This window comes from Catharus ustulatus, chromosome 12 (assembly GCF_009819885.2).
Source record: "Catharus ustulatus isolate bCatUst1 chromosome 12, bCatUst1.pri.v2, whole genome shotgun sequence".
Lineage (NCBI taxonomy): Eukaryota > Metazoa > Chordata > Aves > Passeriformes > Turdidae > Catharus > Catharus ustulatus.
The window spans coordinates 3565271-3580292 of NC_046232.1; the positions used below are offsets into that span (position 1 = coordinate 3565271).

The following is a 15022-nucleotide window of genomic DNA, read 5'->3' on the forward strand; positions in this document are numbered from 1 at the left end:
CAGGGATCCCACAGGCAGCCACAGCTTCAATGTCTGCATGGAAGTGAAGGATTTTCATGCACACATCTGCAAAACAACTGCCAGATTTCTCCCTTGGCCTGGTGAAACTTCAGGTGTGGGTGGAAGTTTTCAACTTTTCCTGCCAGTGGCTGAATACAGAGAACGTGTGAGGTGGTGAACACTCTGCCAAAGCTCCAAAGGCAACAGGAAAACAGAGACAGGACAAGGCAAAGGGCTGAAATGGGGTTTTCCTTCTTTAAAGCTTGTCTTGAGTTGCCTGGAGTTCACCATGTGAAGCAAACAGCACATCAGAGGGGTGGGTTTTTCATGTTTTTATTTACTAAGGTTTTTATTGTGTGTTTTATATTGCAAACCCCACCCCGAGAACTCTTCCCCTCCCTTCCCCCCAAAAGAAACAAACAAAAATCAATAATAATAATAGTAATAATAATAATAATAATAATAATAGTAATAAATATAGTTCCATCTACAGAGACAAGCCTAGTGTTGACTGGGGTCCAGTCAGAATAACTCAATGTTGGCTACTGCAGTGCTGACAGCTGGAAACCCAAAGAAGATCCCCGAGGGAAGCAAAGCCAGGATTTGGGGCCAGTGCAGCAGCCATGGGACAGGAAGCCAGGAGGGCTGGAGGCCTTTCCCCCCTGCCCAGCCCCACACGGAGCCCACGAGCTCTCCAGGTGCTCGGCCAGGGGCCCTCTGGCACATAAGGGAAAGGTTTGCTAAAAACCCAAAAAACTCAAAAGGATATTGTGAGTCTTCCTTCTGCCTCTGAAAACAAGAGAGGGTCTGCGAGTCTGCTTCAATTCCTGTTTCAAGATGAACCTGTACATATTTGGAAAAGCAGGATCTAGAGGTTATAATTGTCACCTGCCAATCAGCCCTGCAGGAGGGTCAGAACTGACATGTATTTTAAAACTAGGATATACATATATATATATATAAATATGTGTGTGTGTGTGTGCTGACACATGTGCATAAATAGACTACAGATGTGTGTGAATACCCTACAGATAGAAAAGCAGGTGTGTAGATATAGATACATCTATAAAATCTATACAAACACACACACACACACGCTCACCCTCCCACCACGCTCACACAGGCAGAGCTGTGTGGAGCCAGTAGAAAAAGCATTTCCAGAGTTCCCCTGACCCTTTAAGGAAGACCAAAGCTGATCACATCTGAATTCGGAGCCACCAAAGCAGGGTGAAGCAGGAGTGCCCAGGAATGCAACAATCAAGGTGCAGGCACGTGGCAGAGAGTTCTACAGACAACTCGGTATAAAAACAAGTGTCAGCCAGGGTTGGGGGCAGGGCAGAGAGGCTGGGGATGGGGGTGGTGAAGTTTTTGGCACTGCTGCATGGAGTCCTGTGTCCCCTTGAGCGCTGGGGCCTGGAGAGCTGGGGACAGAGGGAGGCTGGATGTGTCTCTAATGAATGTTAGAAAAGTTGAGCACCTGACTCAGTGAGGTGGCCACATACACCCCTTGGCCTAAGAAAATCCCAAACAGAGAGAGACGAAGGACCAAGTGACAAAAAAGGAGACGTTTGCCCTAGAGGTAAAGGCTGTGGCTTCTCACTGCTGCTGGCCCTGTTCTGTCCCTGCCCCACTGTGAGTGCCCCCAGTCAGGGAGCCCAAAGGCCAGCTCCAGGTGCCCCAGGTGTGCCCAGTGACGCTGCAGGGTGTCAGGGGAAGCCCACCAGGTGCAGGCTCTTATTGCTGGTGAAATCAAAGGATTTCGGTTCCCCCAGCAGGGGACAAGCACAGACCATGGCTGGCCAAATTTCTGGGCTGATCTGGTTTTAATGGTAAAAACAGAGTTGAAAATCTTGGCTGGGTACCAGAATTGTCCTGGTGCATCACACTGCCCTGGGCTAAGAAGGAGGAGGGCTGGGGACTGCACCCCACTGCTCAGTCCTTTCTAGTTCTCAGAGCAGTCACCCACGGGCACTGACACTGAAGTGACAGAGGGGATGTTAAAGTGCTGCGTCTTCCTTCATCCCTCCTGTGCTTTGCACACACCACAGAGATGCTGAAGCTTGGGGCCTTATGCTTGGTGTGCTGGCAGAGCCAGGGCTTCTCCTACTGCCCACATGCCAAAGTACAGAGGGATCATCCCTGCCCTCCCAGTGCCTTACCAGGGATTGCTCCTTGTTCCCACTGGAGCATCACTCCCACTGGAGTAAGAAAGGCACAATCTGCAGTGAGGCCTGTCCATCTCCTGGTCACCTTCATCTTCCTCAACTGGAGTCCAACCCAAACCTCAGCCCTTGGGAAATCCCTCGAGGGGTCTACAAGAGTGAACTGGCCCCTTCCTGGTTCCTCTGCGACCTGCTGAGCACAGGAGGTGACCTGGCAGGAGGGAGGGAAGGAGGGAGGGAGGGAGGGAGGGAAGGAGGGAGGGAGGGACACTTGTGGTGTGCGCTGGGCCACTCACAGCCCCAGCCCCAGGGTCACAGCTGGGGCAAAGCTGAGGCCAACCAGGGCTGCTCTACAAACACCAGCACCAGGCCTGACCCCACGGCGCCTTCTATGGCCCACATCAACCTCGGATCTTTGTCTCAACAGGAAAACCTTTTTGGGTGGCTTCTATGGCTGCTCATTCACATGTTCCAGCTCAGGCACACGCCCCGGCTGTGCGTTACCTCGTTGGATTAAATTTGCTCGTATCGTGTTTTTTCCTGTGTATTAAAATATTCTATAAAATCAAGTGACCAAAAATCTATAGCTCTAAGAATACCTGGTTATCTTCTTTTTTTTTTCCCATTGTTTTTCATGTGTTTTTTCTTTGTTTCTAAGCACACTTAAACCTAAACGAAAGAAATGGAAGGGAAAAAAAAAAAAGCAGGAGTGGAGCGGGGGGAAGGAAAGGAAAAAAATTGCTCAGTGAACTCATCGGGAACTGAAGGGCAGAGCTGGCACGAGCAGCTCCTGCAGGAGTCCTCACAAATTGGAGGGCAGTTTGGACCTGACGGGCTCCAGATCCCCCGTGAGCACTATGGACTCTTTCCGCCCGCCCGCAGCCAGGGCAGCGGCGCCGGCCCCGAACACCAGCGGGTGTGGCAGAGAACCTGAGGACATCTGGCGTGGCAGAGTCACCCGCCCGGGGATGGAGCTACAGGGCCTCCCCAGGAGTCCGCTCCCGGCGCCAGGGAAAGGGGAGAAGCTGGAAACAGATTCTCTGGAGGAATGAGGAGAGCTGTGGTGGCCCAGAGTCTGAGCCAGCTCCTGGGGCAGAGAGGGCTGGGACGCAGAAATCAGCTTGATGTCCTGGTTGAGGCGCCCCGGCGGCACCGTGGCGCGCCCCGGCAGCGGCTGGGCCGGAGGGCTGGCGGGCTGCGGCAGCAGCAGCGAGCCGTGCGAGCCCGAGGCTCCCGCGGGGCCACACTGGAAAGTTCTGGTGGCCACCGGGCTCTGACTGGGAGGACTAAGGCCAGAAGGGGTGTAACAGGGAGAGGCGATGCCGGGCTGCTGGAGCGGGGATGCGGAGGCGAAGGGAGGCCGCTCTTGGTGGAGCTGGGCTATCGTTCCAGTCAGAGATCCTAAAGCACTTGGATGTGTTTGGCACAGGCCTGCGGACGGCCCGCCCGGGGCCTGCGCCAGCTGGCTTAGGCTGGAGGATGGAGAGTTGGAAGAAGGAGGGGGCTGGAAGTGGTTCATTCCCCCGAGGGTCCCACTGCCCGAGAGCTGCTGCGACTGTCCCCCATGCAGTGGTCTCGTGGTGGGCTGGAACTGGTTCAGGAGGCTGGGGGGGGAGTTTGATGACAGCTGGGTGAGGGATGTCGATGGGGAGCTGGCTGTGGCTTGCTGGAAGTGCCCAAATCCACTGCTGGAGAGGGATGGCTGCTGCTGCTGCTGCTGCTGCTGCTGCTGCTGCTGTTGCTGCTGCTGTGGTTGCTGCTGTTGTTGCTGCTGCTGCTGCTGCTGCAGGGGCTGAGCTGCCCCTAAGGGTGACCCAGAGGTTGCATTCTGGAACTGGCTCAGCCCCACCGAGGAGGTGCTGCTCAGCCCCGGCTGCTCGGAGCCGCCCGGAGGGGATCCCACCTGGAACTGGCCCAGGCCGGCGGCGGCTGAGAAGCCAGCGAGCTGCTGGATGTGGAAGGACGAGGACGAGGGCGTCTCTGCGCCCGGCGTGTGCAGCTGGGATGGGGTGCTGGACGGGGAGCCCACGGCAGAGGGCCCGGCGGACGGGATGAGCGACTGGAATCTCTTCAGCTGCCTGGGGGTCTGGTTGGGCTGCTGGCCCAGGGAGCCCAGCACGGACACGGGCGGGCGGAAGATGGCCGTGGGCAGGCGCGGGTGGTGGGTCAGGGCGATGGCCACCGACGTGGTGGCGGCGGCGGCCTGCAGCGGGGCCTGGATCAGCGGCGTCCAGATGACCGGCGTGGGCGTGGAGGCGGCGGCGGCAGCGGCCTGCACGTTGTGGGCACAGTGAGCCATCTCCCGGTCGTGCTGCACGATCTGCTGGATGATCTCGTTCTCCTGGTAGTTGAACACCCCCGAGTTGAGGTCGTGCTGCACTTTGTGCAGCAGGATGGAGTTCTTCTTGCCTGTGGAGGAAGGGAGGAGAGAAAGGGTCACTGTGGGGCTTCCTCAGCCCTTCCTGCCCCACTTGCCTGAATGCCTCCCCTTGCTGCCCCTCAGGGGATCTGTGCACAGCCTCTGCCCCAGTAGCAAGAAGGCAAACATCCCATCTCCTGCTTCTGTGGAACAGACAGCCCCAGGTCCCACAGAACTGTGTCCAATGGGATATGCATCCTTAAGCAGGAGTAACTCTTCTGGTAAATGTGGCAGCAAAAAGCTGATGGATTTGGAAGATTCCCATTTTGCACCTGAGCATCCATTAGAAAAAGAGAATAAAAACTCAAAAATACAAATCCAGTGAAGTCTTCAGCCACTCCCCTTGAGCTTCACCTTTTCCTCACCTGTCTCAGGTGCCTTGGTCACTTTGGAATTAGGGGTTCACTTGAAAGGAAATTTCTCTGTGAGTCAAGACTTGATGATCTTGGAGTCTTTTCCAACCTGAATGGTTCTGTGGTTCTATTCTATGACTTCATGAGCTGGAAAAGCTCAGCTGGGCCAGGTAGCACCCTCAGGCATCCTGCAGCTCCCATCTGAACCTGGCTGTGCCCTTGCAGCCCCAGCTTTAGGGAAAGTTCCAGCTGGATCCCCAGCCTGCAGCCAGAAGTTAAGTCAGCTCTTTGCCCTTGCAATGGGCTGGAAAATGCGGCTGAATGATTTGTCCAGACTGGGAGTGCACCTGGCACTGGAGGATGCACTCCTGGGCTGAGGGACAGAGCCAGCCAGGGTAGGGCAGGGCCTGGCACCAGAGGAATTTCTTTTTGATCCCACTCAGTCAGCTCTCAGATCTTTATGATCTGAGGCACATCTAGATGACATCCAGATGGTTGCTTGGTTTTTTTTAGTGCATGATGTAGCTTTTAAGTGTGCAGCATATAAAAGAGTAAAAGTTTAAGGACATGCCTCTTACTCCAGGCAAATGGAAAATCAAACATCTGGCAGGAGAGAGCTGGAATGCCACTGAAGAGAGAAGGTGGCACCCTGGTCTCCTAAAAAGCCATTCTGAAACTGCAGAGTCTTGGATATAACTCACTGAGTTCCAAATTTACCACCAGAAAAAGGTAAAACAATTCTTGCACCAATGAAAAAAAACCTGCAAAATCAGAGGGAGATCCCAGTCACTCCCACTGTGATGCTGGGAAGGGAAAATGTGCTTAGCTCTTGCTGCAAAGCATGGAAAGTACAGAAAACACCCCCTTGAAAAACATCAGTGAGTAAGTACAGCACGTTCAGAATAGAGGTGATTTCACAGCAGCTGAGGAGGGAGCTCAGGGACAAAGGAAGCTGTTCCCAAGCAGGAGGAACCAGCAGAAACAGATTTGAGCCAAGCCCATAAAAAAGGAAGGAGCAATCTGACTGTAATTGCAGATACTGCAAGAACACGCTGAAGGCTTTTCCTTCTCTCCCCTTTTTCAAATCAAGCCTTTGTCACCCCACAAAGGACAGGGGCTGGTTCCAAGAGCTTTGTGGGTAAAGCTGCAGTGGGCTGGGCTGCACTGAAATGCTGCCAGAGTTCTGACCCTGGATGTGCACCTGGGACATGGCTGCTGTGGGGAATGGGATGGTGGGATGGGCTGCTCAATGCTCTGCTGCTGAGCCTACTGCCAATCACTGCCTGAAAAAAAAAAAGGCAGAAAGGCTTTTGTTTCTCACTCAGAGCAAGATCCTAGCCCAGAAAGGACATGATCCTGAGGGCAAGCAGTTTGGAGCTGCTGAAGTCATTCCAGGGGCTGGAAGTGCATGTGTAGGAATTCTCTAATGGCTGATCATTGTATGCTGGACTGCAATAGCTCTGGTGTCCCTAAAGAGACAGATACCAGTCCTTCCCATGGCCAGGCCCAGCAGAGCTTGTGCAAGAACATGTGCATGGAGCTGTCACACAGACCCATGGGAAAAGAGCTGAGGTGTATCCTTGAACCTCTGCTCTTACTGGGAATTGATCCTGGTGTCCTGCCTGGACTTGGCAGGAGGGGATTAATCTCCATGACTTGACAGAGGCTGGGATGCTACAAAGATCTGTGGCCCTGCTTAAGTCCGAGTAACTTCAGGCTCTGAGAACTCCTCAAGCTGCAGAATGTTGTACACACGACACTCCACAGGCTCGGGGCTGGATGGCTGACACTCAAAAAAATTGGGCTGATCATTGATCAATGATCATTTTACCCCTGATGAAATCATTCTCCCTTTCTTGTTCCTGCCCAGGCTTAAGGCTGTGTGTAGTGTCAGTGTGTTGCAGTGGTGCTGTGCTTTCTGCAGTGAGTAATTCTCTGTCCCGGTTTGCCGTGCCCTGTTACGTAAGTCACACCGTTCTGTTCCTGCCTGCCTTTGAAACTGGCTTTCAGTGACCACTGGAGCTTAAAATTAGATTTCCACAAGTATTTGCACTTGTAAAACACCACCACTTAAATGCTCATTGAAAGTAAGTCCAGTACAAGTGGTGAATGTTGTCAAACCTAGGGCCACAGATGTGCTTGGGAACAGTGAGGGTGATGCTTTTCCACTGCTCCATCCTAGAAATGCCTACCACCAGCTCCTCCCCACCCACAGCAAGGTCACTGGTGAGAGCTGAAAGCCTCCTAGGAGCCAGAGGAAGTTCTTGTGTTTATTTTCCTCAGGAATTTTTTGCCACGTGGTTTGAAATGCATATAGTTTGAAAGCCACTTGCATATGTTTTGATACAAGGATCCCATTTAAGTCAGGATTAAAGATGCTTTGAGCTTCCTCCAGGCATTGCAGATGTTAAAAAACCAAAGAAAAGTCAAGACCACACAATTCCAGCCTCTAAATATAATTTGTGATATTATTGCCATATGAGAGTGTCTGTTCAATTTACTATGGTGGTAGAAATTTTAAAAGCTTTGTCTATAAATAAGCCACAAAAATATCTGTGCCCAAACTTCTGGCCTGGCAGCTCATGACCACACTTGTGCAGCTGAGATGCTGTTTGGTTTGCAGCCCTGCTTGTCTAGTCCTGACTAATCCCCTGGGCTGTGCTGCCTCCAGGCAGGGCTGGCCTGGGCCAGGTGAGCCAGGGAGGAGAGCAGCTGGGAGCAGTGCCAAGCTCTGCCACAGACTCCCTGCCTGTCCTTGTGCTGCCTTTGCTCCCAGCCTCAGTTCCCTTCTGCAGGGATGAGGGACAATGATGCTCACAGAGGGGAGCTGGGATGTTTCAGGGCTGCTCCCTTGGGAACCTTGGGAATAGAGGACACTGAATGCAAATAACTCCAGCAATTAGTGCTCAGCACCAGATTTACACTTTAACCAAATAAAGCCCCAGGTTTGTTCAATGGACAGGTGAGTAACCCCCAGAGATCTGCGCAGGTGAGAGGAGCAGGATGATCTGGCCATCAGGAGACAAATACAGATAGAGATACAGAAACAGATCTGATTTGAGGCTTGAACTTTTTTCAAATTCCCAGCCCAGGCACAGGTGGGGTTTCTTATCCAAGTCCTGAGAGGGAACACAGGTGCTCCTGTGTGGTGTACTCTCTCATCACCTGAATAACCACAAGTGGAACTGTCTGTGAGGAATCAAAGTTCAAGTGCCACTTGTGCACTTCTCTGCCTGGAAACCCTCTCCCTTCAACACCACAGCAGGGGGATCTGGGTTTGCTCAGCAGAGAGAAAAAGGCACTCAGAGTGTGCCTGTCTCTCCTGAGGTGGCTGTCTGAGGTGGGTCAGGTGAATCACACCTGGAAGTGCTCCCTAGCACAGGGTGGGAGCTTGGACCTCAGCAGGAACTGAGTATCTGAATTTCCTTTTCTTTGGAAGCCAAGGCCCAGACTCAGAGTATTTTGTGTTTAGCCTAAGGAAAGGGCTCAGTAACTCACCAGCTATGGGGGAGTGTAAATTACTTCAGCTTAATGAAGGGGAGCTGGCAGCCCTGCTCACCTGAAGTGCCATTTCTCCTGTGACTCCAGAGGAAAACAGCCCCAGACACCCCAGGAGAAGGAGCAGTGGGGGGTGCTGAGGAGATCTCAGGAGCCCCCTCCCTGACCTTGCTCTTTGTTGTCCACAAAGCTCTTTGCTGTCTGCATCAAGATAAAACACCTGCCCAGGTGACATTTTACCATTCCAGCATCCTTATAAATAATTTTCAACCCTGTTTTTAATCACACGAAGAAGGAGCTGCTCACCAGTGACACCTCTCCTCCTGGGGGCCTCTCTCTGCCTTGAAGGCACTCCAGGAGCTGTCTGCAGCCAGCCCACACTTCAGAGCAGCAGCTGACAGTGCCAGCGTGCCCAGAGTGTCCCAGAGCGTGTCCTGTCACAGCTGTCAGCTCCAGCAGGGCTCTGGGGAGGGCGTGCAGGGACCTTGGCACTGGTGCCGCTCGAGGAGAAGGCACCTCTTGGCTTCAGTCTGCAGTGATGAGTGAGAGCCAGGAGCCCTGAGGGTGTCCCAGCCTGGGGAATGCCACAGCTCCTCACCCTTCCGTGGAGAGTCACAGCCTACCCAGCTCTAGATATTCCATTTTTTTCATTCTGCAAAGCTCTGTGTGAAGAGTGGGAGGGAAGGGCTTCATGTATCTGGCTGTGCTGAGACTCATCAGATCACATTATTCAGTGTGTGTTGGACCTGCAGCAGTGGGCTGTGCTCTGGCTGTGCACAGACATACCATGTATTTTGGGGGATAATTCAGTTTATGGAAGAGGGGAAGCAGTCAGAGGCAGGCCTGAGCTGGACAGGGAGGAAGGCTTCCACTAGGGGAGAGAGGGAATTATCCATTTCAAAGGCACCCCCAGCAAGAGAGGATCCAGCAAGGGAGAAAGGGAAGGACAGGATGCAGAGAGCTGCCCTGGCAGCTGTCAGAGCTCACACATCCACGGATTTACACCACCAAGCTCTTGGGGAAGTCACTCTGAGTTTCCAGAGCAGGGCTGGGAAGTGTTCCGAGGATGCTCTTAGAGCTGATCCAGCTGCCTTTGCTGATTAATTCCGAGCAGAAACCTTCCCACAACAGAGAATGCAGCTCACTGGGGGTTCACCTGCATTTTTCCAAGAGGGAAAGAGCCCATACTCTGAGGGTTCAAAATCATTTTGAATTCCCTGTTCCAGTTCATTTCCCTATGCACACTCCAGCTCTTCCCTGAAGCAGCTCCTCACAAGTGGGAAATCCTGGGGCAGGGCAGCATCCCTGGCCAAGCCAGGGTCTGTGCCTGAACTGCCCCTCTGGGGCTGAATTCCCACAGGAGACAGCTCAGGACACCAGGAACCCCTGGCAAGGGAGGCACAGCCCCAGGGCAGAGCTGGGATGTGCTGCCAGGATCCAAACCCAGCCTTTGATGGCAGGAATAATCAGTGAAGACCTGAGAGAAGCACCCGAGTGGTGGGAGCAGCCACGCTGACAGCAGGCCAGGGCAGAAGGCAGCCTAATAAAATTAGATTATTTCAAATACATGCAAATTCAGAAAGCAATTTAATGACCTGAATTCTTAAAGTGCAGCCAATGGGCTTAGAGAGAACTGAAAGGAGAAAGGAACAGAAAGTCACAGCTAATTTCCCCTGTGTCTGGGCAGAATTTTAACAACAGAAAGCTAATTTTGATTGTTTGATAGAAGAATTATTGTTGAGTGCTGATTCCTTTTATGAAATCACATGAGCCTTTCTCCCTGTTCTTTTGTGTGCTATCTACAGTTGAAGAAAATCTGACTTTGCAGTTCTTAATTAGGGGAGCAACATCTGTTTGCTTCGTTTCCATAATTTTACATACCCCACTCCACTTCAAAGCACCAGGAGCTTTGCTCTGAACATCTTCAAGGCTCTAAATATCTTCCTTTTCCCCTATATTTAGCCCATTGTTGCAGTGAGGCAAAGAGGGAGTTTTCAGAGCCCAGAAGGTGTTCTAAAGGAGGGAGGGGAGTTGGGGCTAGGGGGGCTGCAGAGGTTCCTCTGCTCTGGGGTGTCTCGGTGAGTTTGTGTGGAGCCTTCAGCAGTGATTTTGGGTGGATTATTTATCTCAGAACCTCATTCTGCCCAGCACTTTAATTTCTGTGGGATAAACATCCCAGAAGGACAAACTCAGCATCCCTGATTGGACTGCAGGGGACCAGAAGCCCTTTTGTCTTCTCCTGATGAAGCTTCCCCAGAGCTGAGCAGGAACACAGGACTGACTCCCCTGGGTCACCGAGCATGGCTGGCGGCAGAACCTCATCTCAGGGGGTTCCCCAGAGCCAAACTCATCAGCTGCATCCCCCTCCCTCCTTCTGGCCAGGGCTGCAGCAAGGAATCCAGAGCAGGAAAAGGGGCTGGGAACTGTCTCCTCAACCCCATGAGGAGGAGGAATAATTTCAGTACCCATCTTGGCCCAAAGTCAGTCCCACTCCTCGTCCCACTGCTGGTCTGGTGCAGGACCTCTGTCAGCCCTGCCAGGGAATGTCTGTCCCAGCAGGACTCTGCTCTGGGCCTCTTCCCATCTGGGACTGGTGGTAAACAGCATTTTATCCAGAAGGAGCCCCCAGGGCTTATATTGGCATGTGGAAACACCATGTAAATGAGACAATTCATTAGAATGGGGAAGTTGATTACTTTTTCAGTTTGCCAACCGGTTACAATTTTGAAAAATGGTTTTGAAAAATTCCTCTCCCCTTCCATGTCTGGAAGAACGTTTTCAGTAATCCTCTGCAGTGTTCTGGAGGAGAAATTTGATATTTTCTTGGCAAAACAGAAGAGAAAAATGTGACCTAATGAAACATTTAATAGAGGCAAGCTGGGCTCAGGAAAACAGTGAAGTGTAATGTGATTTCAAAGGGAAAATTGAGTGTTCTGGTTTAAAAAACAACAAAAAAATATTTCCAAGATTTTTACTGGTATTACTACATCAGCTTGACACAAATCTAAGGAGCTTTGATCAAACCATTTCCAGTAAATTTGAGGCACATTTGGAAAGCCTCTGGTCTGTGTTCAGCTGTGCCAGGGAAACCAGGGGCTGTGGAGCTCCCTGAGTGCAGCTGGGAGCTCGGGCTGGGAGACATGCAGGGTGGTTTATCCCATGCTTCTGCTGGGAATGAGCCCAGAGAGCTCCCCCAGAGCCACAGGCAGTGACAGAGCATTGGAAGAGTGGGATGGGGCGTGGTGGTGCCACAGAGCAGTGGCTGCTGTGCAGTTTTGGGAAGCTGCTCCTGGTTCCTGGCCCTTCCCCTCCCCTCGGTTTTATCTCGGGACAGCAGCTCTGAGCTCAGCGTGTGTCCCCAGCTACAGCCTGACCTTGCAGTGCTGCAGGAGCTGCACACGGACCATGCTGGGATTTGTCCCTTCAGCTGCTCAAAGGGCAGCATTGCAAAGCTGCAGTCCCTCTGTGGCTCTGGAATGCTGCAGTCTGAATCCGTCCGGAATTTCGGAGCTGGCCACCTCCTCCCTCACCTTCCAGCTGTAGTCAGGCAGCTCCTCTGTGCACAGGCAGTCTGTGCACACACTCTGAGTGTGTTTAAGGAGCTCTTTGGGAGCTCATTTTCTGTGATTATAGCAGATCCGGGTGGGAATGACTCCGTGTGTGTGTGTGTTCAGTGACCTCCTGTGCCAGTCACTGCCAAACCCCGTTTAAAGGTGACCCTGGTGAAAGCCCCTCTCCTCCCCTCCCCTCTCCTCTCCTCCCCTCTGCCCACCCACTGCTTCCAAACTGCTCAGCTCTGCCATGGGAGTGCCTCATCCCACCTCCATCAACCAATCCTGCTCCTGCTGCTGCATGGGCTGAGCCCCTGCCTGCTCGTTCTGCTACCCACAAAGCTTAGACCACGCTCTCCAAACCCCCCAGTGGGCAGAAATCCCATAAACATCTCTCCATGGGCTGAGATTTTCCACCCTGCTCCCTCGATGCACAGGGGGAATATTGGATGGATGTTATCCTGGCACCAGAACAGTGACAGGGCTCTCTGAATCATCTCCTGCACTCACTGTGGCATGGGCACACACATTGTCACCCTGGGCTTCCCAGGAACATTGTCACCTGGGCAGAAGGGAGCCAGTGAATGCACCACTAGCTTGGAAAGAGGCTTCCATTTGCTTCCTCCTTATGCACAGATCCTGAGCTGGATGGGACAGGAACAAAAATGGTCCTGCTTCTGTTCATCCCTGCTCTTCAAGAACTGCTGTTCCTCAGCTTCAGTCCTCCAGAATGATTCCTGCACTTCCAGAGTCTCAGCAGAATGCAGTAACCTTGAATTCTTTCAGAAGTCACACACTGGTACAGAACTACTGCACTGCTCCTTCTGGATGGTGCACATTCCAGAGGAAGGGAAGAAATGCCTTATTTATAAAGTTAGGGAATTCCATGGGATCTGCCAGCTCCAGCAGGGTGCCCAGAGCTCCCTGGACTCTGTGGGGCATTTAGAGCCATGGAGAGCTTGCCACCACAAAGGGCCATCAAGGAGCCATTTCACAATAGTTCAGATGTAGAATTAATGAGCAGGCAGCTCTCGAGGGTGAGTGCCAGGGAAACCAGGGCACAGCAGGACTTTCAGTGGCATGGGCACCAACACTGTCTCAGGCCAGCAGCACAGCAGAAGGAAGGGGGGGCAGTGGCAGAGCCCTGCAGCAAAGGGCCTGTTGTTCCACTTGCTCTGTGTCACCTTCTGACCTTATGCTGACATTTGCAGCTGCCTGTGGAAAGGCAGTTCTCTGGGGAGAGAAACACGTGAGGTACTTTGTGCTGGGTCAGAATTTTCCATGGATTTGTTACGTGTGCAGGGACACAGAGCACAGGACAGGAAGCACAGGATGCTCTGCCCACCTGATCCCACAATCTCAGAGAGCACCGGGCTGGAAAGCTGAGCAACACTGAGCACCCAGCCCTGCAGAACTATAGATAAAGCCAAGCTGCTCATCCCTGCACTGATTTTGTATTTTCTCATTGAAATAACCCAAGTGTTGGGCCTACTGCCACTTCCACCAGGGCCTCATTAGCCTGGGCTTTGCCAACCATGTCTTCATCTCAGAGCCTTTTCTTCAGAGGTCACACACAGGGGTGATTTGCAGCAGGTAATGAGATGCACAGAATCCAATGTTCCTGGCAGGAGAAGCTGCAGAGGCACTGCACCCCTTGCTGGGATGCCAGCTTAGTCCCTACCCCCTCTCCTCATACCCGCCTGGCCCTCTGCATTTTGCTCAGAGCTCTACTGAGCTTTCCATGAGGAAAGCAGTGGGAATGCAAGGGATGGATAAGTGAAGGGATGGATAAGTGAAGGGATGGATAAGGAGCTGAAGGAGTTAGACTGGGACTCCAAAATGCTCCTCAGCTCTGCAGCCTTCTTGCATGACCTTGCATAAGTTACTTCATCTCTCTCTGTTTAACACCTCTGCCTGTGACCAAGGAGTGTTATCCTGGTCTTTAGCTGGGGAAGAGACACCCGGACAAGGATGTTTGCAGCACAGGCTGTGTCTCCCACAGGACAGGGAACATCCTGGGATGGGTCACTGTGAGCTGTAACAACCACTGAATCCCAGAATATTTGGGTTGGAATGGACCTTAAAGGTGATCTAGTCCAGACTATCCCAGCTCACTCCAAGCCTTAGTGTCCAGCCTGGCTTTGGACACTGCCAGGGATCTGCCACGGCTGCTCTGGGCACCCTGTGCCTGGGCCTCACCACCCTCACAGGGAAGGATTTCTCCCTAATATCCAACCTAAACTTACCTCCAGCAGTTTTAGATTGGGGTCCTTGAGGGAGCTGAAGTTGAACAAGGAGGGGTAGGCTGGGATCTCCTTCACTTCCCAACTCCAGCACAGAACTGAGCACCGAGCCTGGACTGCCAAGGCAGCAGGTGAGGAAGGAAACTCTCCCCCTTGTACTCACCAATCCTGTCCAGCCTGTCCAGAGCCACGGTCTCGAAGGCTCTCCTCATCATGGGGTACTCCTCCAGCACCTCGTTGAAATTGTCCACGGACAGGGAGTAGAGGCGGCAGTAGGTGTCAGCGCGCACGCTGGCCGTGCGCCGGCCACGGGTCAGCAGGCAGATCTCTGCAGGCAGAGAGAGGCTGAGACATGGCATGGACCCAGCAGCAGCAGCCCTGCAACCCTCCCTGCACAGCCTCCCTCCCTGCACTGCCCTCCCTGCACTGCCCTCCCACAGAAAACGCAGCCAGAGTTATCATTCTGTGTGCACCAACATTTCAAAGTACCGGGGGCTCACTTGGGGCAGCTGCCGCACACAGCTGCCCCTCAGGGGTTCTGCTGGTCCAGTCAGCCAGACAAGGTTTGTTCTGGGGGATTATCAAAGGGCAGCATTGTGTGTTCACACTGGAGGAGCTGTGTTTCTCCAGCTCCTTGTGGGCACTGGGAGCAGAAGGTCAAAACGTGCTCTCATTGAAGCCAATTCTCTCTAGGTTTGTAGAAGCTCTGTGCTGATCTGTGCCTTTGGTGCCTGGCTGTAATTTTGATCCCTGTACCTGGAACATTGTCTTTCCACAGTTTTCTAAGATTTCATGT

The 15022-nt window shown here is 52.7% G+C and overlaps 1 protein-coding gene across 1 annotated transcript in view; it reads right to left on the reverse strand.

Moving 5' to 3' along the window:
• Nucleotides 1-1997: 1997 nt before the first annotated feature.
• Nucleotides 1998-15022, reverse strand: part of HCN4 (hyperpolarization activated cyclic nucleotide gated potassium channel 4) — a 93728-nt gene continuing 80703 nt past the window's right edge. Inside the window, exons 7-8 of the mRNA XM_033070729.2 lie at nucleotides 14390-14554; nucleotides 1998-4571 (exon numbers count right to left, since the gene is read on the reverse strand). Of these exons, the coding sequence (XP_032926620.1) occupies nucleotides 2965-4571; nucleotides 14390-14554 (1772 nt within the window). The 3' untranslated portion in view covers nucleotides 1998-2964. The remainder of the gene's footprint in view (nucleotides 4572-14389; nucleotides 14555-15022) is intronic.